Here is a 25,252-nt window from a genome sequence, read left to right as displayed (position 1 = left end):
CATGATACATGGTGCACTGGCTAATAGAATCGGACTTATCACTAAATATCCTACATATGGTTTGTATAGGCTTATAATGTGAAAATGGTGTGATTTTAATTGTGTCATCCTCTGATTTGGTCTTATACGCTAATGTTTTAATCAGAGAGACTGGATAAGATACTCTTAGAATCTCTGTTTTACATATTTTTCTGGGCAGTACATGAATTGCGGTTTGCGATGGATTGCACGGTTCGGTTCGGTATGTGTGTGAATTATACGGTTTCGGTTTTCGGTGCGGTTTGTGCCATCCCTAGTGTGTGTGCGTGCGCGCTGCACAGTGCAGTGCAGGGGAAGCAGAAGAAGCGGTAGGCTCTGGGCTCGCTGGTTATGTGCTGTACCTGTATATCATACGCCTCTTGGTGTGTATGTGTGTGTGTGCAGGCTGCACAGTGCGGTGCAGGGCAAGCAGAAGGAGCGGCAGGCTCTGGGCTCACTGGAGCGGCGTCTGAAGGCGGAGCAGGAGGCGCGGGCAGCGGCCGAGAAGCAGCTGGCTGATGAGAGGAAGAGGAAGAAGCTGGAGGAGGCCACCGCAGCACGCGCTGTAGCCCTCGCCGCCGCAACACGGTACGACATCACACACACACACACACACTCACACACACACACACTGTAGCCCTAGCCGCCGCAACCCGGTACGACAACACACACGCGCTGTAGCCCTCGCCGCCGCAACACGGTACGACATCACACACACACACACACACTGTAGCCCTCGCCGCCGCAACACGGTACGACATCACACACACACACACACGTTGTAGCAGGCACGCGCTGTAGCCCTCGCCGCCGCAACACGGTACATCACACGCACGCGCTGTAGAGCAGGAACACCACACGCACGCACGCACACACCCCCACACACACACACACACATGCTGTACCCCTTGCCGCCGCGTCAAGGTATGACAGACAGACAGACAGACAGACAGACAGACAGACACACACACACACACACACACACACACACACATGCTGTAGCACGCACGCGCTGTAGCCCTTGCCGCCGCATCACGGTACGACAACACACACGCACACACATGCTGCAGCCATCACCGCCACATCATGGTATGACATCTTGCATGCACGCGCTGTAGCCCTCACCGATGCATCACGGTACGACAACACACACACATAATGGCTTTCTCTTCTGCTGTGTCTCTCTGTCCTATCTCTCATTGGTGGAGGCCACCACAGCACGTACTGTAACCCTCTCCACAGCCTAACGACCGAACATGAGACTTGCACACAAATATAAGCGCTGTAGACCTCGCTGCAGCACCATTGTAACTAGCTCATTGCAAGCGAGCACGGACACACACACACACACACACACACACCCACACCCACACACACACACACACACACACACACACACACACACACACACACACACACACCCACACCCACACACCCACGTTGTATCTCTCACCACAGCAACACTTAACACACATGGACATTCTGCCTCTCTATTTCGGCCTCTCTTCCTGTCTGTCTCTTTCTGCATCTTCTTGTCGATCCATTTCTCTCTTCCTCTCTCTGTCTCGCTCTCTCGCTCTCTCTCGCTCTCTCTCTCGCTCTCTCTCTCGCTCTCTCGCTCTCTCGCTCTCTCTCTTTCTTGCTTGCTCTCGCTCTCTCTCTCTTTCTAGCTCTCGCTCTCTCTCTCGCTCTCTCTCTCGCTCTCTCTCTCTCTCTCTCTCTCTCTCTCAAGGGTTAAAGGGAACTCGGGGTCAAGGGATACAGAATGTCATTTTGTCATGATTCATATGGAATAGCGGACGACGAGGTGTCCCGATATCAAGGGAAATAATGGACGAGGCGGAGCGTTCTAAACAGCCCGACGGCGCAGCCGAAGGGCTGTTCGCTTCGCCAAGTCCATTTTCCCTTGATATCGGGAACACCTCGAAGGCCGCTATTCCGCTTATCACCCGGCTACCAGCAATTAAGTATTAATTTATTGATATGTTGATCTAAGGCTTCGTGAAAAAGTAGATTCACCACTGCGCTTGGTACGTTGCCATGGGCACCACTTCCTAATCTAGTGAGAAGCGCCACTATCGGAGGCATGTAAGGACGCGCGCAGAATGTTGGTGACTTGACAACCAAATGCGATAGAATTGACGACTGGGTTTTTGACTTGACAACCAGATGCGATAGAATTAGTAACGGGGTCTTGACTAGACAACCAGATGCGATAGAACTAACGACGCGGTCTTGACTAGACAACCAGATGCGATAGAACTAGTAACGGCACTTCGCCAGAAAGTTAGAGAAGAAGCAACTTGGACGCCCGCACGCCCGCATGACATCATAGGTGTCCTGCTACCGGGGAATAAAGGACACCTGCTCAGCCAATCAGAAGACGTTGCGTCTGCTCACTGGGTGATAAATATAAATAATCAAGCCAGTAAGCTCAAAGCACATTTGCAGGGGAGATATCTGCTCTTGGTCGTCCTCAGACGAGCCTTCCATCGTTGCTTCCATTCATCCCGATTCTCCATACATCTTTTCAGTTCGCTGGTACTCTGGGCTGCGGCGTCCTTCTTGAGTAGGTCCACAAATGTTAGTGTGGGACGTCCTCTTAACCGGCACCCATGTGATGGTTCCCATAGCACCAGTTTGCTGGCTGGCAGTTCTGGGTGCCTTTGGCAATGTCCTGCGAGTCTCATTCTCCTTACAGCTATCTTCTCGCTCACCCTTGGTATTCCCTCGTATAGGATATCTGACTTTGGCCCATGAGTAGCCATGCATACTGTACGGTTGTAAAGAAGCATTGTTAATGTACTGTTAGTTTCTATAAATGCACACACTCATGGACTGGCATGAGCTTATTACAGCTTGAATATTCCTGCTAATTGCTTTAATACCAGTTTAAAGATTAATCTGCACCAACTGTGAATGGCACTGACCTTATTCATTCATCACTGATGTATTTGCGAGACCTTATGTAAACAGTACGTGCAGCGCACTGTTGAGCAGTCCTTATCAACAGTTGTGCAGGTTTTAGAAAAATTAAATTGTAACTTCACTTTGTCATAAAATGGGAAGCGGCGCCCTGCAGTCGAATCCTCGTTTAGATTTGTTTACAGATGATGGTTCCTAAGCAACTGTGCAAGGCACAGAGCAACCCATCTGTGATATTTCTGTGTTTATTGTTATTCCAAACATCCCCAGATTAGCTCCAACTCATACCAGTCTCACTCCAGGACCAAACTGGAGTCTTCTTGGCCTATTGCCTGCCTTGTGCCGTCCTGAGAAAAATGTCATCTGGGTTTTTCCAAGACTCCTGGGCTTTGCCCCACCGTGAAAATGTTGTTTTATTCCGTCCCAAAGATTTTCCAAATTGTGGTCACCATCTCAAAACTATCCATACAATGTATACTGCCCTACAATTTCAGAACGCAGTATAATTCAAAATGCCAAACTGAGAATAAAGGCTTTAAAGTTTCCTTTCTGTCCACGCGACTGTGTTGGAGGTAAAGTGGTGATGACACTTCCATATAATACTTTTTTATGGTGAAAATTTATGCACACAAGAAAAAAAGCAAAAAAACAACATTCTCATTACTTTTTAGCTGAAAAATCATTATACTGCGCTCTGTTGTGGTATTACTGTCTACACCAAAACCACGGTGTCAATGGAGAAGTGCAGTATAATTCGCATTATACTGCGTTCTTGGCTAGTACGACGTAACCTCCTAAAACCAAAAAGCGCAGTATAATCAGTTTTTTGCGTTTTTTTCCGAAACGGGACCAAGTTGGGCCAAAAAAATTTAACACAAGAAAAAGAAGGTATTTTAAAGCCAATTTCCGGTCTAAACCCATTTTCGACCATTTTCAAGATACTGCGTTCTGATATTGTAGGGCAGTATAGTGATCTTAACTCCTTTAGAAAAAAACTTAACTGAACTTCATTGTGCTTTTTTGTGTGGTTTTGCTGAAGGCATCCACTTGCCATAAGGCCAGCATGATGTTGTAATCCGTCCAGCTCCGATCATTGCTTTTTAAGGCCTTACCGTACTATTACAGGGCATTAATCTGCTAAGCCCCAAATTCATACACTCAAAGTGTACTTACATTTGTACTGGGCCTTAATGTAAAAGCACAGGCCTTGCTGAGAAGTGGCTTCACACATCAACCACGACATTGAAGAGAGGCATGGGCACCTATATTTAAAGCACACACTGACACAGTAGAAACACAAGCAAGGCTAAATGAGTTCAGTAATTTGTAGATGAAGGAAGTGAAGTCATATTGTGGACTTAAAAGCCTAAACAACAATATTTGTTGTGGCAAAACTTTTTTCTTACGCCTGTGAGCACAGAGATTCTTGCCCAGTGGTTCTGCATACTCTTGAAACAGTTTTTAAACATGGGTTTAAGTAATTGCTTTGGCTGAAGTTGAGCCGTCACATTTGTACACGGGAAACGCCTCATCGTTGCTGTCACACCCATGTTTGCACTTTAAAATATAAACAAACTTGGGAAATCCATTTTGCATATTTCATAACCCATGTCATCACTCATGTTAGCTCACAGGTGTTGCACAGTCGTAGCCTAGAAATCTAGACGCCCTAGTGGCCGCAAATAGGGGTTTAGCTCGTTAGGCTAGCACAGTTGCACTGCTGAAACGAAGTCCTCTGTATTTAGTGCTGTTTCAATACCCTGTGTGTATAATAACTTATGTGTGTGTGTGCGCGTCTGTGTGTGCCCGTCTTATGTGTGTGTGTTTGGTCATCCAGAGGGGAGTGTACAGACTCCTTGCGTAGGAGGATCTCTGAGCTTGAGTCGGAGTGCAAGAAGCTCAGCAAAGACCTGAAGCACAAGGAGGAGCAGATTCACCAGCTGGAACTCACAGTACAGGTGATACACACACACGCACGCACGCACGCACGCACGCATGCACGCACACACACACGCACACACGGACACTTCACTCAAGCAAGGCTCAAACTACACGACTCTCGACCTGATTATCGGCTGAAAACCCTCCTTACGTCAATCGGTGGAAGGTTACCCTCCAGGACCATCGCAAGCGATTGTCGGGCACGTTTTGCTCGTCGTGTGCGACGTTCTAAGATAACATTTTGGCAGCTCAAAGACTTGCCGATCGCAAATCATAGAAATCAAACACTGTTTGATATTTTGCGACTGGAAATGGAACGTCGGACATTGTCTCGGTGGTTGCGAGCAGGTATAAGATTGACAGTTGCGATTCTCTTCTAGTGTGCGCCGCAACCCGACGTCAAAATCAGACACAAAATCGGAAGTCGTGTAGTTTGAGCTAGGCTTCAGGATACAACTCAGGAAAAATACTATAACTAACTCCTTCCAACGCTCCTGTTCTTGTTAGTCACATGCATGCAACTCTTTGTCACACTGTGCATGTTTGGTTGGCTGAAAAGAGTTTCGCTTGTCCGAGTGCATAAACTTGGGTGATTTTGTTTACTGGATGCCCTTTTCTTACTCTTCAAATGTTTGCAAAAATGAAGGCAAGTCCAACTGAGATAAACTAAACCGCAGCCATGCTATACCATGCCCCTTGTTATTTTACTCTAAAAATGTCCAAACATTTCCCACTGAAATGTTCTGAACTGACAAATAGCCAAGCCCTTCTCTTCCACACCTCTCCTACTGAATGCCGCAGCAGCTGCACAAGTGGACAAGTTTTGAAATATGTGATAATCAATCACTTATCCTATCATACCCTCTGCTCTATATCACATGAGTCGCATAAATATAAGTGGAATGTTTAAAAAGTGAAATATTTTCAAAGATGTGATCTTAGACATATCCATATCCCTCTTATTCTCTGTCTTAGGAGCTGCATATATATTAGAGGAATATTTGAAAGGTTAACTCTTTTGCAAGATGTGATCTAAAAGGTATCCGTATGTCTTAGGAGCTGCATACCGGTAAGTAGATGAATGATTGACACAATATTCTACACAACGACTGGTCCAGGCCACGGTCCTGTCCCGCGTTGACTACTGCAACTCACTCATGACAGGTCTACCTGCTTGTGCGCTAAAGCCTCTGCAGATGATCCAGAATGCGGCGGCACGGTTGATATTCAATCAACCCAAAAGGACCCATGTTACTCCTCTATTTATTGAGTTGCACTGGTTACCGATCGCCGCCCGGATCAAGCACAAGGCATTGACCCTTGCCTACAAAACCATCACAGGAACGGCCCCAGCTTATCTGAAGGACCTACTAACGCCTTATGTTACTGGAAGAGATCTGCGCTCATCCAGCACAAGCCGTCTGGCTCTGCCATCCAGTCGCTCTAGGTACTCCCAGTCAAGATTGTTCTCCGTTGTGGTTCCCAAGTGGTGGAACAGTCTCCCAGAGGCAGCAAGACTAAGCACCTCTCTTGCAGCCTTCAAGAAACAACTAAAGAAATTCCTCTTTCGAGAGAATCTACTAGACTAATGATTGAACTGGCCTTGCCCCAGGGCAGAATCCTGACATTATGTTTAGTTTAGTTTAGTTTGTGAGTGTGTGTTTGTGTGTGTGTGTTCTCATTATTTCCTCTTTATTATAAAAAAAAAAAAAAAAAAAAAACTAACCCCTCTTTGTAATTGCACTTGTTGTTCTGTATATCTCCTGTGCACTTTGTATTTGCTTGTGATGTTGGCTTGATTATGTCCTCTTCTGAAAGTCGCTTTGGTTATAAAGCGTCTGCCAAATGCAATGTAATGTAATGTAATGTAATGATTGAAAGGTGAAACCATTTGAAACATGTGATCTAAGTCAGACACATCTGTATCCCACCTTCTGTAATGTCTTAGGAGCTGCATAAGTATAAGGAGAATGAGAAGGACACAGAGGTGCTGATGTCGGCGCTGTCGGCGATGCAGGAGAAAACGCAGCACCTGGAGAACAGCCTCAGCGCCGAGACACGCATCAAACTAGACCTCTTCTCAGCCCTGGGCGACGCCAAGAGGCAGCTGGAGATCGCACAAGGTACTGTGGGTGGGCCTACCTGTTAGGGGTGCATTTCTCTAACTACATTAGCTACTTTGTTGTTTGCAATGTAATTTCCCATCGGCAACTACCGAAGTTGCTAACTGGCTAACAGCTACACTTTTGAGAAACGACGCAGCCCTGGAGAAGGAGAGAGGGACATACAAACGTTTCTGTCTGTGTCACATTATTTTACATTATTAGGTTACATTAAACTTAGCATTTATGCATTTATGGTATTTAGGTACTTGTTCAACATCACAAGCCAAACTCACACACACACACATATATACACACACACACACACATACACACACACAAGGATGGGTAGGTCAGGTGTGGTCAAAAGATTCTTTCCATTTGCCTGAGAAGCCTTTTTCACGTATGTGGATTTTTTTGAGAACACATTGGGTTGGACTCCATTTACATGTAAGCAGAGTTTTAAAAAGCACTTTTCAAAACTCCAGCTTTACATGTCATGTTTACATGTAAATGGATAGAAAAAAAATCTGCATTTAAAAATATTCACATATTTGTAACCTAAACAGCACCTGATTTTTTTTTTTCAAGCACTGGACAGGACGCAGCATTTGCTTGAACTTGCCCAGAGGTATTGGCTGCTACTGTATGAACACCTGTCATCGGGTTCTCTGCAGCCTCATGGCAGGATGAACATCCATGCATAGGGATTCAGCAGACTGGAGTGCATCTCACTCTCCATTTTAGAAAACTAATCAAAACTGAAAAGATATTCACAAGGATGGCATTGTCATCAATATTTTGTGATATTTAGATTTTGGCTGAAAAGGCAATGCTTTGCAGTAAGTCCAGTGTCTGTATTGAAAATGTCTGTGGCTTTGTGAAGGCTGAATAAAAGTGTCCAGATTAGGCTGTAGGTAGAACCATGATATGCTGTTCAGCTGCCAGGCTTGAGCCATGAGGGTGGGTAGAGATTTTCTGAGTGGGTCACTGAGTTCAGTGTTAAACGAGGAGAGCTTATTGCTTGCAACCAACTGACAGTTCTCAGGGTTGAAGGAAAAAAACAGGCGGATGAGGTGATTTGTCTGTAAATATATTTGTATGGTTCACCTATTAATCACAGAAAACAAAGATAAGAAATGTAGACATCCTTCTTAAAAAAAATAAAAAATGCAGTATGCCACCATTAGACTCACTTGATGTGGTATGTGGTGTACTCTGGTTTGATATTTTTGTGACTGTAAAAGGACTGCATTGAATAGCTTATTCCATTCCCAAAAGGCAGATATTTTTGGGTACTGGGTTATGCGACCTAACAGAAGTACAGTCATATTTCTTACAGAAATATTACGGATGTGACTGCAGTCTCTCCTTTAAAATGCTTGCAACAGCAAATCTTAATTTGGCGTTTCTGAGCAGCATTTTTCCCTTTGCACATTGTTCTCTGTTAGACACACATAGAATTGATAGCGCAGAGGACGGCTTTTGTTTCCGATTTCCTAAATGACAAGGTCGACTTTTGTCCTGGATTCATAGTTTCTATTCCCATCATATTTGGCCATAATTATGCAAATCACTCCTCACGGCCTGTTGTAGTTGGCCTTTGATGCTGCGGCTGCAGTGGAACAATTTTTCTATTTAACTGAGTCCATGTTTCTGCAAGGCCTTGCTGTAGGAATGTTTTGAAGCTCGCACATCCAAAAAGCGTCTGACCTGGGAGCAGGACAACCAAATGACCAGATGAGGATGAGGGAAAAGAAAGTCCGCTTTAAACCAGGATTGCGCCCACTTTCTTATTTTTTAAGTAACGTTTCCTGTGAGCACCTCTCTGCAGGCGTAAATAATAAAAACGGTGCGAGCAAAGAAATCCTGGTCTGAAGTGGACTTTTTTTCCTTTTCTTCCTGTCCTGTGTTCTTCTCTGGAGTATGATCACCATAGCTACTGTATGTTATGTAAATGTGTTGCATTACACATAATTTAAGGTCCCTCGAACACTTAAACCCTTAGGGTTGGGACGGATGTGCAGTGTAAGTACACAATATTACATGTTGATGCATGTACGTTTTTTTTTTCTTTAAGTTGTATGTTGTAATCAGGTTACTTAAAGCCCTTGTACCTTAGATGAGGTCTCTGTTCTGTTGAGGATAATCATCGCTGTAGCTTTGTCGTAATCCAAGACAGTTTAGTTATAAGCAACTGGGCTTCTTATTGCAGCTTGAAGGCGTTTCTTTCCTCATCCAAGGAACATCATCAGCATTTTTCTTCGAGCTCCGGATGCTCTTATATTTTGTTAACATGACCTGGATAAATTAGAATCTTTACAGACTTGTGCTTTGTAATGTATGAATGCAACATATCGATGGAGTTTTGCAACATTGTCTCTGTGCATGTATGTCTCTGTCCCACCACAGGCCAGATCTTGCAGAAGGAGCTACAGTAGTAATACGTTTTTATGTGAAAAATATGTCGTAGTGAGGTTGTTTTGAGGCTGCCTCACACGATATCATAAAGTTGTGTCTGTAAACTGTGGTGGGACAGAGATATACACAGAGTGAGAAGTCTGCACACTTAAAATCCTTTTTGATACGTAATGCAGCCATGAAATAATAAAAGACAACAAAAAGGATTTTAAGTGTGCGGAAAACTACAGACAGTCTTTGTCCTGCACCTTTTCCTGGGATGTGCTTAATCTTCTCCTTCATCTGTTCCACCACAGGCCAGATCTTGCAGAAGGAGCAGGAGATTGCAGACCTGAAGCAGAAGATAGCAGAGGTGATGGCGGTGATGCCCAGCCTGGCGTACTCGGCGGACAGCAGCGGCCTGAGCCCTGTGGCGCCCCACTCCTACTCCTCCAAGTTCATGGACACCACCGCCCCCTCCGGCCTCGACCCCAACGCCTCAGTCTACCAGCCGCTCAAGAAGTGACCTCCCTCCAGTCCCTCCCTCAATTCCACCTACCCTCCATCCCTCCTCCAGTTTTTCTTTATGTCTTTTCTCTTTCTCTCTTTCTTTTTGTCTCTCTTTCTGCCCGTCATTTTTTTTCTCTCTTCTTTCTGCCTCCTCCACTATGGAGGACGAAGAGGGGGGCCCAGAACTGGTGGGACTCTGCATGTCTGCGGCTTTACAATGTTTTCTCTCTCTCTCGCTCTCTCTCGCTCCCTCCCTCTCTCTCTCTCTCTCTCTCTCTCTCTCTCTCTCTCTCTCTCTCTCTCTCTCTCTCTCGCTCCCTCCCTCTCTCTCTCTCCACCACTAACCTTTCTTTCTTTTTTTTTTTTTTATCCATGGCACTTCCTCCTCTCTCCCTACCCCCGCCCACCCCTGGCCGGCGCTGCAGAAGGATGTCGTCTTGTGTGACTGTATTTGTCGTAGTAAAAAAAGAAAAAAATCTCAAAGGACAAAAAAAGCGATTTCAAGAGATTGTCAAAGTAGGAAGATATTTTTTTGTTTTCTTGTTCCAAGTATGGAAACCTCACAGAAACCATGTCTCACCTCTTCATTGAAAAGCATAAGGAAAGGAAAGGATTACCCCTCTTAACGCAGTTTGTCCTCAACATCTGTCACATCCATTGTTTCTGGAGTTTAGCTGTATAGGTTGGCTAGGATTTTAGATTAGTGTGTGTGCGTGGGGGGTGTCCATCCATCTCCAACATTCGTATTCTACTGCAATGCTGGGCCTGGATCTACAGATGTCATCGGCAAAAACAAGAAAAAAAACGAATGTCACCACTGGTGGCAACAGAGGAATGTATTAAAATTATGAACTCACTCCTTGGTAGAAGTTCAAAGCTTGTGTCGTCTTTGAATCCCAGAAACGGCAACCCTCCCCCCTCTCACTTACCTGACGATGAGGGTGTGGCCATGTGAATTCTGTCAGCTGTCTTGGTGGTGGTCTATAGTCAATGTGAAGCTAAAATGACAAATGCTCCTGAATTTAAGGAAGCCAACACCAAAAACAGGACACATTTTCTGTTTGAAAATTTGCATAAACTTTGATGCCCCTTGTTTTACTTTGTTGTTTTGTTTTGCTTCATAAGCTTCTACCCATAATGTGCTCCCTAGCACACCCTCCCCCTAAATGAGAACTGATCAGTGCCTTGAGACAGTAGCTCATCGGTGGACTGTCCAGACGCCCTTTGCTTCAGCCATGGTGGTCAGTGTTGGGTTGCATTCGCCACATCGAGCAGCAGTGGGCCATCTCTAGCGTTAAGACTTGGGCAGGTGTGAAGAAGTAACCAACGTGTGTTAGTCAGCCGCTAGAGGAGTAGAACGAGAACTGGCGTCTATACTACAAAGCTGGTTCAGGAGTAAAACAGGTTAAGTTAAGAGGTAAATCATCTAATAGAAGAGCCTGGAATCCTGTACTCACAAACATCAACAGACTGAAGACTTTGGTTGGTCGCTTGCCAGAACTAGGGTGCTGCTGCAGCAGTTTGTTTTGTTGCTGGGCGTTGTAGCAGTTGTCATGGCAATGCGACCTGCGCAAGGTCTTCAGGCTGGGTGAGTCGGAGTCCTCGTGTGCTCCTGTTTGTGTTTACTGACCTCCTTGCCAACGTTTCTAGCCTGCTGTGTGTCTAGTCTAGGCTAGAGATGGTGCAGCCCTGATGGAGGTTAGTAATGCTCTGCCCCCTAGCAGTGTCAATGTGTAACAGTCCAACAGGAACCCAATCAGATGTAAACCTCTCTGCTGCCACGACAATTAACACTCCTGATCAGAGTAAGCCGCATGGCTAACTTCACTCAAGCTGATATCACTTCATGACTTCATAACATTTCATAATTCTTGTTACTCCGTAACTTCCTCTTTTTCTTAATAGAAAGGACATGGCCCACAGTTTGCTGGCCTGCAACGTGGTGTAGTAGTTCTGTTACCTATTCTGTTTCCAAATGACAGTGTTGTTGGCCACATTGTCCTTTGCTATGAAAGAGCCCAGTTGTGTCTTTCATTAGAGGCTAAGTTCTTTTGAAAGGACTGATTCCGGCGCATTCTACCTGAGCAGCAGAAGGGTCAGTCAGATGACTCGTGTTTTTATGTTCTGCTGTGTTTGGAGTCTTGACAGTGCATCGCTGATCCTATTTAACTTTTTTGCAGGAATGTCACAGTATTCTCATTTTTTGTTGCTCAAAACAAGTGAAAAGTATTAGAAATGTTGAGGCCACAAAGTTTACCTGTTCTACTTTAATGTTTATGAGACCCCTCACGCAGGGCTTAGATCGATTAATGGATTTCTGTGGTTTTTTGCTGTCATTTCATGTGGTTGGTTCTTCTGAGTGTTTACGTGGTATGCTGGACAGATTTTTTGTTTTTGTTTTTAAAGTGCAGAAGACAATGCCTCCTGCTGTTTGGCAAAAAAAAAGAATGGGGAAAAAAGGTCAGTCCACTTTGAACGTTTAATGGAAAAACATTTTTGTTTTCAGTTTTGTTTTTCCTTTTGCCCTTGGTCGCTTCACTCTTCCTCCAGTCTGGATCACAGTTGCGATCTCCTTTCTGTGAGGTTTTCAAGGGATTAAAGAAGGGTTTTCTTGCACTTTGACTTTGTTTGATTCTTTAAATATGAGTGTCGAATGCCTGAACTTTTGTCAAGCTTTAGGTTCAATATATATATATATATACAGTGCCCTCCATAATTATTGGCACCCCTGGTTGAGATGTGTTAAAAGCCTTAAAATAAATTCAGTGTTTATTGCAGAAGAATACTGTCACACTGAAAATTGTAGGAAAATGTAGCCTTCAACTCAAATGAATTGTAAGAAAATAAAAAAATCCCTGACTAAAAAATAATTATTTTTCATTAAATCACCTGTTCCACAATTATTGGCACCCTTAACAATTCCCAGGAAATAAATATAATTGAAGCATTTCTGTCATTTCTACAGTAGTTTACAAAGTTTACCAGAGTATGTAGGAACATTTAATTAGTAATTCATCACTTCCTGCTTCCCTGGGGTATAAATATGACGTGACACAGAGGCCATTTCTCTTATCCACTCTTAAACATGGGAAAGACAAAGGAACACAGCATACAAGTGAGGCAAATGTGCGTCGACCTTCACAGGTCAGGCAGAGGCTACAAGAAGATTGCCACTCAACTGCAGCTGCCCATATCCACTGTGAGAGGAATAATTAAGAAGTTCAAAACAACTGGAACAGTGGTAAACAAGCCTGGACGAGGACCCAAGTTTATTTTGCCACCACGCACAGTGAGGAGGATGGTAAGAGAAATCAAAAGATCTCCAAAGCTCACTGTTACAGAATTACAACAAATGGTAGCATCCTGGGGTCACAAAGTCTCCAAATCAACCATCAGGCGCTGTCTACACGCCAACAAGCTGTTTGGGAGGCATGCACGGAGAAAACCTTTCCTCACTCACAATCATAAACGCAAGCGTCTGGAGTTCGCCAAACGGTATTGGGGCTTCAACTGGGACCGTGTGCTTTGTTCAGATGAGACCAAGATTGAGCTTTTTGGCAACAAACACTCTAAGTGGGTCTGGCGTACCACGAAAGATGCGCATGCTGAAAAGCACCTCATACCCACTGTGAAGTATGGGGGTGGGTCAGTGATGCTGTGGGGCTGTTTCGCTTCCAAAGGCCCTGGGAACCTTGTTAGGGTGCATGGCATCATGAATGCTTTGAAATACCAGGACATTTTAAATCAAAATCTGTTGCCCTCTGCCCGAAAGCTGAAGCTGGGTCGTCACTGGGTCTTTCAGCAAGACAATGACCCTAAACATATGGCCAAATCTACACAGAAATGGTTCACCAGACACAAAATCAAGCTCCTCCCATGGCCATCTCAGTCCCCTGACCTCAACCCCATTGAGAACCTGTGGGGTGAGCTGAAGAGGAGAGTACAGAGGAGAGGACCCAGGTCTCTGGATGATTTAGAGAGATTCTGCAAAGAGGAATGGCTGAAGATCCCTCTTTCTGTCTTTTCCCATCTTGTGAAACATTATAGGAGAAGATTAGGTGCTGTTTTGTTGGCAAAAGGGGGTTGTACAAAATATTAACACCAGGGGTGCTAATAATTGTGACACACATTATTTGATGTCAAATAATTATTTCTTTATGTGGGATTTTTTCCCCACTGAATAAATGCACTTGTATTGAAGGTTGGATTTTTCTCTTTTTTTCCATTAAGGCCCCATATTATTTAGAAAAAAAATAAAATAATTGGAAGCTAAAAAACACATCTTAACCAGGGGTGCCAATAATTATGGAGGGCACTGTATATATATATATATATATATGTGTGTGTGTGCGTGCGTGCGTGCGTGTGCGTGTTTATAGCAGGGGTGGGGAACCTGTCTCGAAGGCCGTTTGTGGCCCTTGAGGCCATTTTATCCAGCCCCCGATATAATTTCGACGTTATGCATCTTCACATGAAATATGAAATATTTTGTAGAGGAATCCTTAGAAATTACATTTACATTACAATTATGTTATATTCAGGGGACCTAGAGAAGGTGGGCTCTTTAAGGTGACTGCCTTCAATATAGGCCTAAAGTGCAGGGAGAAATCCTGGTTTGGTTTGATTTGTGTTCATAGTGTGACCCTTGGAGGACTTTTATGGTCCTTGGAGAAATTTGAATGAAAAAGGTTCCCCACCCCTGATTTATAGTGCGTGGATTTTGTGGCAATTGTTTGTAGAAGGTACACATGGCTAGAATGACTTGGTGGTTAATTTACCAGCATTATGCAATCTTTACATCTGAATGGGATCCAGTTTCACCACACTCATTTCACCACTAGATGGAGGTAAGTGCACAATCTCAACACAGTCCTCTGCAGACAGGTGGTGTAGGCCTACTAATACAGGTCCACAAGTAATCAAGTATCATAGATTATTTGGAAAAACAACCAACCACAATGTGTGTAAAATTAGTAGAAGTACATAAAAGTAAGTTTTCAGTCACAATATTTATCTACCTCATTAGGTACAATGGAGTGCATGGTGTAATGGCTATGTACTATCATGTAGGCCTATTAGTATTGTACAAATCCAGGTACACTGACACTAGGTAAATTGTGAATTATAACAAAATCATTTTCAACATAATATTGCTATTACATTAGAGCAGTACAAAGAAAATATATCAGCCAAAACTGAAGAAAATTGTTTTTTGGGAATGAATATTCATGAATATGAAAAATACCATGTCTCAAAAGAGTTGGAACAGGACAGCACATGTTGAAGATTAAAAACAAAAAGGACTTTACATTAACTAATGAGATGATTTTGCGTTAAAAAATTGTGATAATTCCTGTCTTGGACATGATTTCAATAGCTCCAATGGCAGGTGTGTTTTCTGTCACGTTTTCCTGTTTGCAGTGCTCACAACGTGACAGGTCTTAGCCACAAGCCAAAATGTTATCACCTGGTTGTCCTTGTGAGGGAGCTGAACAGAACCGTACATAATGCAATTTGGCCTTATTGTGTGGCATTTTTAGATATACAGCAAACACATACATGCATACATACTATACATAGCTTACATACAGTACATACACACACACACCTTTATATATGTGTAGGCCTATACATGGTCTTTAGGTCTACAGATGAGTGAGAAGAGCTCAACCAAAGCATTACTGCAGTGCACCCCCATGCCATCAGATGCTGACTTTTGAACTGAGCGCTAAAACAAGTTCAATGGTTCATTTTCAATGTGTCACAGAATGTGCAAGACAATTATTTTAAAAAGAGTGACATATTTTGACTATGCAACCAAAGGACATCTTCCTATGTCCTCTGGGTCCATTTCAAATGAGATCGGGTGCATAGATGAATGCTAAACCTCTTCATCATTTGTACACATGAAGCATTCTAAATTGTCAAGTTTTCACAGCTTTAATTGTTGGAGTGCCTGAGTAAGACTACAGCAAATATGTATGTAGTGATCCCATGAACCTATACAGTGATTTGAAAGACAGAACATGTCCTCTATACACACAATCAAGCTTTAAAACGGGCTACTCCGGAATACAACTAGCCACACATATCAAGTTGTCATGTTCTTTTAATGTTCCAGTTTTTATTTCACATCATAGCATCCCTTTAATCAAGAGTTACGATGAGGTCCAGTGAAGGATATAGTGGTCCCAGAAGTGGGGGAGGCATTTCAGTGTTCATACAGAATAGATGATCTTGAACCCCCTGAAGACTATAAGAAGTTAAATCACTTTCCACCCCCGCTCTGTCTCAGTCCTTCACCACCCTCTGGGCAACAGGATTATTAAGCCGTTATAATTAACTAACTGGTTTCTGAAGAGGGAAAGAGAAGGGATGGTAAAGAAAGTCTTAAGGGAGAGGAGAAGGTGATTTAATGCATGGATGCCAACTGCCCTTAATTAAGATGCTCTACTTTAAAGCACAGTGAAGAGATGTTTGATTAACCTGTTTACCATTTCACACTTGAGTACTGCTCATACTATGTTAATTGAAATATGCATAGCTCAACACATTTCACCTACTCAGACAATTTTTTGAACCATACAACCATTACAGGGAGGTCCCCTTAAGGAAAATAACAGATTAGTTTTCTGTTTTTTGTGCATATTCTGTAGTTTTAATGGTTTAGAGTGGGTCTGATGTGTCTTGTGTCTGCATCGAAGCAGAGATAGCTCTCATTGAGTTTGTGATGAAGCAGGAATGCTTTTGCTAGGCAGCGCGCATGCACACTTTGCCAGTTTGATGCATTCTGGTTAGAAAGTCATAAAAAATTCTAACCAGAATGGATCAAACTGGCAAAGTGAGCATGCATGCTGCCTAGCAAAAGCAGCACTGCTTCATCACGAACGTGATGCACACTGTAATCTTGTCCTGCCCATTTGTGATTGCCTGGCAGTGTCCCGGTGTGCACTGCCTGCCTACAAGCTCTTCTTCAAAGGTCTCTGAAGTTAATAATATAAATGAAAACCCTACTGCAGCAGGTCCCCACATGTGTGTATAAGCAAGCCTTTCCTGATACTTTTCCATAAACACGGTTGTACCACCTAATCCCATTAAAGCCACCCGGGAGTTAATCCCGATCAAGACAATTAAAATATGACTAAGCATTTGTGGATTAGAGAAGTCGATAGCCCAGCCAGCAGATTTGCTCGCGCTCTCTCTCTCTCTCTCTCTCTCTCTCTCTCTCTCTCTCTCTCTCTCTCTCTCTCTCTCTCTCTCTCTCTCTCTCTCTCTCTCTCTCTCTCTCTCATATGCACACACACACACTCCCTCTCTCTCTCTCTCTCTCTCTCTCTCTCTCTCTCTCTCTCACTCTCTCTCTCTCTGTCTCTCTGTGGGGTGGTCTGCCCTTGGACACAGTCCTGCATTCAGCTCTGAGCCACAACAAAAGATACAGTCTCTGCTTGGCTCAAAAGAACAACAGACTTAACTATACTGCATCCACACAGAAAACACTGGCGACCGCTGTTCCCCGAGTTGGGATGCCATGCCATGTGTAGAGTAGGCCTAGTCACTGTTTTCCAGTTGTGAAGACACATGATTAGCATAAATCACCACCACCCCTGCTCTCCCAAATCAATAATTCACAGCTCTTGTCATATTCAGCATGTAGCTCACGTTCGCCACAGCAGTGATATCTGTAGTAGGAGATGATGGCAAAACAGCAGGGACTGAGGGAGAGCAGACATCAAAGAAGCCAAGACTTGTGGTGCACTAGCGAGCTAGTTCCAGTGAAGCTCCAAAGGAAGCACTATAACGGCCTTCTCTCTCTCTCTCTCTCTCTCTCTCTCTCTCTCTCTCTCTCTCTCTCTCTCTCTCTCTCTCTCTCTCTCTCTCTCTCTCTCTCTCTCTCTCTCTCTCTCTCTCTCTCTCTCTCTCTCTCTCTCTCTCTCTCTCTCTCTCTCTCTCTCTCTCGCTCTCTCTCTGATCCCTGCTGCTTCGAACATGACATTCATCTCTGACATCTAGATAGAGACAAATGCTGCCTTTGTACGGAGAGAATGGGCTTCTCATAGAGATCGAATGGGAGATAAATATATATAACAGGAGGGGATTTGTAGGGAAACACAAGGCGATCAGTAAAGCCACTGTCCTCTCTGAAGAGAAAGTGAAATATTTATTTTATCTGTCTGTGTAACTCGGGTCCATTGCATACGATATTAACACACATTTTTCTGCACTAATCGGATAAAGACAGACACGCTTTGAAGTACCACTTCAATACATGTAGACTGTAGATTTACACAAAATTTATTCACACTTGGCTAACTAAATAAGTTAAAACATGAGAGTGATGTCCTTTGCTTCTTTAATGTATAATATATAACTTATGTGAGATTCTGCATCCAGTTAAACATTTAAAAGTAAATCATTAGGCGATACAGAGAGAGAGTGTCTTTTTCCACAATCTGCAATGCACAAGAAAACAGGAAACATGATGCAGAAAACATCTCACCATGGTGAGCAAAACAGATGGGCATCGGTGACTACTCGCTGGTGGTCTTTCAACTTCAAAACAATTCTGGTTTGAAAAGGCTTCGCGTTTAGCAGGTGCAGGTGCCAGATTTAATAAATAGATATATAAATAATACATGCCAGGCCATATGTATCAACAGGTAAAGGTGTGTGCGTGCGTGCGTGCGTGCATGCGTGCGTGCGTGCGTGCGTGCGTGCATGCGTGCGTGCGTGCGTGCGTGCTCAGGATTATGACTGATGTGTGCCTAAAGGAATTTACAAGATAGTTACGAACAAATGTGATGGAGGTGTGTGTGTGTGTGATTTTTCCAGGCCCAACGAGGGGGAGGGGGGGGTGTCCCCATTGTATGTATTGGGTAAGAGACCCTTTCAGATGACTTTGTCTGGACTCCGAGGCACAGTGAAAGCTGTCAGCGGCCCTGTGTGTGTGTGTGTGTGTGTGTGTGTGTGTGTGTGTGTGTGTGTGTGTGTGTGTGTGTGTGTGTGTGTGTGTGTGTGTGTGTGTGTGTGTGTGTGTGTGTGTGTCTCTGTATGTCTGTGTCTGTGTGTCTGTCTGTGTGTGTGTGTGCTAAATAGCAAGACTAATGGTACCAGATGTATTTATTGACATTTCTTCTCCTCACCTGTATAGAGGCAGGAACATGAACATGACCGTGTGTTGGGTCCACATGAGTCTCCCCTGAGCAGCCAGACCCCCCTGGGTGCTGTCAGGGCTCCGGCCAGCTGCGTCACCAGACGATTGAGCCTGTCATCCTCCTACTCGGCTGGGCAATCTTGCAGACAGAAAGGGCTGGACTGGCCATCTGGCATAGCGGGAATTTCCCAGTGGGCCCCACACCCTCGTGGGCCCCTATTTTTAGAAATGTAAAAATTTAATTTACATTTCTGAAAATAGTAGCCCATGAGGGTGCGGGGCCCATCAGTGAGTCAGTTCTGCGCCGCTAATCATGAGGGGGCCCTTTAACCCCTTAAGACACGGCATTATAAATTAGCTGTTACTAGAATGGCAATGACTAAGTTGTAGTGCATTACTAAAGGCCCCGTGCACTGTCATAGTAATGTAGTACTATAGTAGTTAACTTTCAATATCTATTACAGCGTGCCACAGGAGGTACGGCGTGCATTAAGGGGTTAAGCCAAAAGTACCCGGGCCCTATTCCTACTCCAGTCCAGCCCTGCAGACAGAGGATGTGTCCCTGTGCACCTGGCTGCTGTTCCACTGGGACTGCATCTTCTAGACGAGGCCTAGATCAACTGGCCCTCAGACACATTTTGCCAAGTGAGTTCTTTTTCTCTCTGTGTGTATATGCTACTTATTAGTGTGAGCTGTAAGTCTCATCACAGTAACCTAGTTTGTTTGATGTGTCTTCCTGATCAGCATATTGTTACCAATTTTCTGTTTAACAACTGACTTAAGTATGTGCATGTCAGCAGGGGAGCTGGCATGAGTTGACAAAGGGGTCAATTGTCCCGGGCCCAGGTAGAGAGGGCACAAAATTGGGTTTCTGTTACATTGAATGTATTGGATATTGGCCCATTCCAGATTACTTTGTCCTGGGCAAAGAAAAAGATATCGGCGGCCCTGCATGCTAGTGTGTGAACATGCACAGGTTAAATCAGAAATGGCATCAAAAGGATAGGGCCAACCTGACAGCGAGCGCCAATTAGGCTGCGCATTGCCTTCACTGGAAGGAGGGAGAGAAAAAAATGTACTCGCGCATGTGGTTACCAGAGCCATCTAATAACAGAGTTGCGCAAACCGGGGACCAGGAAGTCGGTTGGTGATGTGATTCGCGTTGATTAAAATGTTTCTTAACAGTAAACTTCTGTTCTTGGAAACTAACACAGAACCATCACATATCAAACAAAGATTAAGTACAGACAAATTACATGACCTTTACCACATTTTCTGTGTTATACCGCCACCTCCTGGAACTAAGTAACTTCTAATAGAACTAAAGTCAATGGGGATTTCCATGTTAATTCTCCGTGAGGCTCCATGAGAGCCGCCATTGCTGTGGAAAGATTGGTCCATAGAGGTCTATGGGAGTGGCGTAACTCTGATATTAGATGGCTCTGGTGGTTACTCTGCAACGTCACGCATTATCCGGCCAATTTACATACGCATCGCCGCCCACCGTTTTGAGCATGAGCAGCTATCGACTCCTGCTGTCTCTTTCAGAAGGGGGAAAAACAGGTTGTGGAAAAGTTTGCGAGTGCATGAAACCCCGGTTTACTTCGTACTGCCAAAGCGAAATACCGGTGTGTACAGGGCTCTAACCCAGGATCGTTGGATTTCAAATTATGGATGCTTTGAAATCGGCTGGGAGAGCCATTATTCGGAGCCCTAGTCTTGCGAAACAGTCGTGGAGTTATGGCAAACACAAAAGTAAGTTTTTATCCTTCCTTGTCGATTCAGCTAAAGACAGTTTTGAAATTAGATGGTTTGGTTGTTCTTTGTGATATAAGTCGAGGTATTACACGACATGGTAACATTGTTAGCGTGGTCTCGTATCCAGGCGCCAGGTAAATGATATTGTTGGCTAGAGTCTATGGCGTGCCGCGTAGTAGCAGAGGCTACCTTTCAAGTTGTGCTGAAACTGCTGGGAAGTAAATGACAAACCAACTAGAGCTATGCACTACAAATTAAACAGAGTGCAAGGTGGCTAGCTAGCCTTGCTTTATTTCGCACTCAGAGATGCAGCGCTCGACCAAAAACATAGGCTAATCTGACGCACCTCAACTTTACGCATGAATTGGTACCATTCCAGTTGTTTTACACATATTCTAAGCGGGCTACAATGAACAGGAACTTTTAAAATTGTGGTAGCTGCTTTGTATACATAGTTGCCCAGTAACACAGGGCGATGTGTTGGTGGTGATTACCAAAGGACAGCTTTTGGTCTACCTAGCAGCTACCTGGTTGTTGAATTACCATACAGTACTTCCTCTCCTTTGACATAAAGCCATGTGTGTGTGGTTGTCCTTGTTGTAACGTCACATTACGTTACCAAATGTTACTCTTTATTGTGCGTAATGCAACATTACCCTGGACATATAGCCTAATTCCCAAACTTGCCTAGAATCTCCTCCTCACCCCAAGTCAGACGTGCTACGTTTAATAGTGACAGGAAACGATGCCAATAATCACCTGTGTGCCAAGATTAAATACGTTCGCAGATAGGCTTCATGTTATGATGGTATTTTATTTTTTGTCTCTCGCCACGTCACCAATTCACGGTGTACAACTGGTACTCTCATTACTGTCTGTGCGCAATGGAAGATATAGTTCTATAGTGAGTAGAGCGATGTTGTATGGTGGTTGTTTGTTGCAGTCAGCTGAAGTTTTGGGAATTGTAGATGGGTGCAAAATTGCGATTCCCTGATTGACGCTCCCAACCCAGGACGCTCCCCTTTCATCTCGCTCCCACTAGCCAGACTATCGGTACCACCGCCATATGACGGAGCTAGTTATGTTGTTGATGTTAGTTTTTTGTTCCTAACCTTAACCCTAACCTTAACCCTTAACCTAACCCTAACCCTAACCCTAACCCTAAATTGCTTGTAGGCTATGTGGCAGTATATGATAATACGTGAAATATAATCGGGTGGGACTACACGTCCGGGAGTGATAGAAACACCTGGGACCGCACGTCCGGGAGCGATCTCAGTTGGGAGTCTCCATCCCCCACCGCAAAATTGCTAGGCTTTTCGCGAATGTGCATGTATATGCGTATGTTGGCAATGTTCAATTTATCATAGTATTTATGCTGGAAGAATAGAATGTCACTGTAGCATGCTTTGAACACAGATGCCTCCGAGTCCGACTAGAGTACACCATGGGGAAGTGACTTCTTGATCGCCGTTGGCATCTTCCTGGTTAACTAGCGCGCTCCTGGAGGATGCTTTGATCTCCACTCGTAGTGTTCCAGCTGTGTTGACATGAACTGCTCATCCCGTCCGACGCACCACCTCTCGTTGCCGGCTGCAAATGTAGTGAAGTGTGGCTGGTGGCTTTTGAAAAAGCAGATTAGCTGCTTGGTAACCTTATTGTTTGGTTTCAGCCCCCAAACACCAGCCCCATCCTGCTCCCGCGTGCTACCCGCTTTGTCATAAGCTGCCCCTCTTGGAGCCAAATGATGTCACGTGTATGTGTTGTTTTTTTCTCTACCCTTTTGCTTTTGGTCCTTTTAGATGCTCAGAAAACATGCTGTAGCCATAGTCACGAGCAGTACCCAGCTCCCCCAACTACACTGCCAATGTCAACACTCATAACCATGGCAACAGGACATGGGAAGACTTCAACCATGTAGCTTAATTGCTGACACCACCTCCCATCCACTGTTGCCATGGCTTTGACCTGACGTTTCCCCATTCTTTTCTCCCCTCTCCCCCTGTCTTCTGTGTGAAAGGGAGCAAGATATAAAATTCACATGAGCCTTCCTGAAATCTTACCCCACCTTCCCAAGTACCTCTTATGCATGTTCACCTAATGGCCAGACATGTCTTTTGAACTGCAAAAACGGACAAAATGGCCCAGGCTTCATTCCACCACCAGTTTGGTTGTTGGTTGCAAAATACCAACAATGTCTTGCAGCACTTGTTTATTTTAGCATTTTCATTCGTTGACCACAATAGGTTTCGCTTTGATGATGGTGTGTCTGCTTCAAAGCGGTGTGGGGAGGCCTAACCGGTTACAATATCTATACTAGTTCTGTTGCTTTTCTTTGTGTTTGTTGCTTTGGGCACATTGGGGAACTCCCACCGGTGCCTGGGGAGTTGGATTGTCTTGGATTGATCCTGGGAGATCAATCTGCTTAAACAATGGGAATACTAAAATGTCCCAGATATTAATTGATGAAATGTTTCATTTGGCAATCTGTAGTACTCCTCATACTTTTTAGCAGTTATCTGATTTATTTGGATTTGTAGGCCTATTAAGTTGGTTTGAGAAGTATAGTTTAATGCAGCAATAAATCCTTCTACATGCTAAATGTGGATAAAAAGCTTGACCAAAACTAGCACTTCACTCACCGAAGACAACCCAACTGATTAGAATTAGTTGCAGAACCTGCCTGGGGGGGACCACCCCTTCATGCATTTGGGGAGAGGAAACCAGTTAGGGCACTTCAAATATCTTGTTGTCTATTTGTACATCTACGTAGCCAACTCTCTTGTGTAGACAAGTGATAGTGAAATGGGTTCATGGGAAATCCCCCTGGAGCCATACGTTTAGATGGGGTATCACTGTCATGGTTGAGGGTGTAGCTATCCCCCCCCCTGTATTTTCTGCACTTACCCAGGAATGACTGTTCTCAGTGGAGTAGACCAATCCTTAGGCAGACCAACCAACCCCCTTGACCATTAGGTCACAGCTGCTACTGAAAGGTGACACTCCATGTTGCGTTGGGTTTGTCTGCACCCTGTGACCAGTCACTGCCAGAAAGACAGCCCTCAAGGAGTTGAAATGGTATCAGTGTGACAAGAGATGAATGTTATTTTGTCATGACTCACTGACCTCGCAAGGAAGCAAGATACTGTTTTGCAACTTACAATTCTCAAATAATTTACCCGGTGGTCTCGTCATCATCATGAGACTTTTCACAGATATTTGGGTGGTTGACGTTTAAGGGCGTAACACAATAAAAAAAAAAAAGTTATTCCAATTCCTGAAAAAATAGAAAAAAATAAAGCACTTAGTGGTCTGTGGAATTTCGCCTAATTTTTGCCATTTTTGGGAAAATGTATCCTGCATCAGCACATTGCATAGGCATGTCACACCGCAGGAAAATGAAGTCACACCACAGGAAATTCACTGCATTGTGGCCATTTTAATCCTTTTGTATACATGACTGACATCTGATCTCATGCCAACTTGATAATGACATTGTGTTTAATCTTAATATGTGTTTCCATTTATAAGAATATCTCTTTTTTTCCTTCTATAAGAGCAGTCACACCATAGGACACCATAAAAGGAACCTAAGCATTGCGTGACAGAAACATTGCAATATGAAGACATATTAAGAGGTTAAAAGTCACCTTAAACTTCCACAGCACTCTCCAATAACTGAGGTACTGGTTAGGAGCTAGTCTTTAAGACCCTTGTAGTTGGCCTTGCGGCTGCCCGTTCATAAACATTGACATACATGTCACCCCACAGGACGCAATTTGTGTTACGAAATTGAACTTGTAGTTAATATTACTGTCTTGAGTTTTTTTCACATTCACATATCTTAATATAAAGTTAATATTTATGCAATCATGCCAAATGCTTCATACATTATTGAAAATGTTGTTGGTTTAATTTATATATATATATTATATTCCAGGTTTCATTAATTTTACAGTCACACAGCAGGATATTTGACATATAAACCTTTACATAAATCTTAACAAAAATGTTTCTTCTCATCTAAGACTAATATGAAACATAATGTACCACATCTTCTTTCATTGACATTTGTTTTTTAAAGGAAATATATCAGTTTTGTAGGTTTTTAGCCATTGTTACGAAAAAACAACAAGTCACGTCATCCACCCATTTACAGTTGGCAGTTTCCCTTCTGTAGGCCCAGTCATCTCTACTTGGTTACATGGCGCTATTCAGACATGCTGCTTTTCAGACATTGATGTCTATTGTCTGAATACCGGCACGTTTCGCACCGAAATCTGCCATTTCTGTGGTGTGTGCAACGTTGCTGAGGTTTTCAGTTTAGGGGAGAGTGCATGCCGTTACCCTAACCCTAACCCTGACCCTACGGCAAATCTGGTGTCTGAATAGCGGTATGTCTGAATAGCGGTATGTCTGAATAGCGGTATGTCTGAATAGCGGTATG

The 25,252-nt window shown here is 43.9% G+C and overlaps 2 protein-coding genes across 6 annotated transcripts in view; both read left to right on the top strand.

Annotated features, from left to right (window-relative positions):
- Positions 1-12,512, top strand: part of maco1b (macoilin 1b) — a 33,464-nt gene extending 20,952 nt beyond the window's left edge. The window contains exons 8-11 of one of the 2 annotated variants that reach the window (XM_063184194.1): positions 424-606; positions 4,781-4,901; positions 6,833-7,007; positions 9,704-12,512. In XM_063184194.1, the coding sequence (XP_063040264.1) occupies positions 424-606; positions 4,781-4,901; positions 6,833-7,007; positions 9,704-9,912 (688 nt within the window). In that variant the 3' untranslated portion in view covers positions 9,913-12,512. Of the gene's footprint in view, positions 1-423; positions 607-4,780; positions 4,902-6,832; positions 7,008-9,398; positions 9,651-9,703 lie in introns of those variants that run through there. The other variant, XM_063184195.1, reaches the window with a different exon arrangement.
- Positions 12,513-20,555: 8,043 nt separating this feature from the next.
- ldlrap1b (low density lipoprotein receptor adaptor protein 1b) overlaps positions 20,556-25,252 on the top strand; it is a 77,127-nt gene continuing 72,430 nt past the window's right edge. For all 4 annotated transcript variants that reach the window (XM_063184189.1, XM_063184192.1, XM_063184190.1 and 1 more), the window contains exon 1: positions 20,556-20,802. In XM_063184189.1, coding sequence (XP_063040259.1) covers positions 20,718-20,802 — 85 coding nt within the window. In that variant the 5' untranslated portion in view covers positions 20,556-20,717. The remainder of the gene's footprint in view (positions 20,803-25,252) is intronic.

The sequence above is a fragment of the Engraulis encrasicolus genome, chromosome 19 (assembly GCF_034702125.1).
Source record: "Engraulis encrasicolus isolate BLACKSEA-1 chromosome 19, IST_EnEncr_1.0, whole genome shotgun sequence".
In the NCBI taxonomy this organism is placed as follows: domain Eukaryota; kingdom Metazoa; phylum Chordata; class Actinopteri; order Clupeiformes; family Engraulidae; genus Engraulis; species Engraulis encrasicolus.
This window is presented reverse-complemented; position numbering and strand designations above follow the sequence as displayed.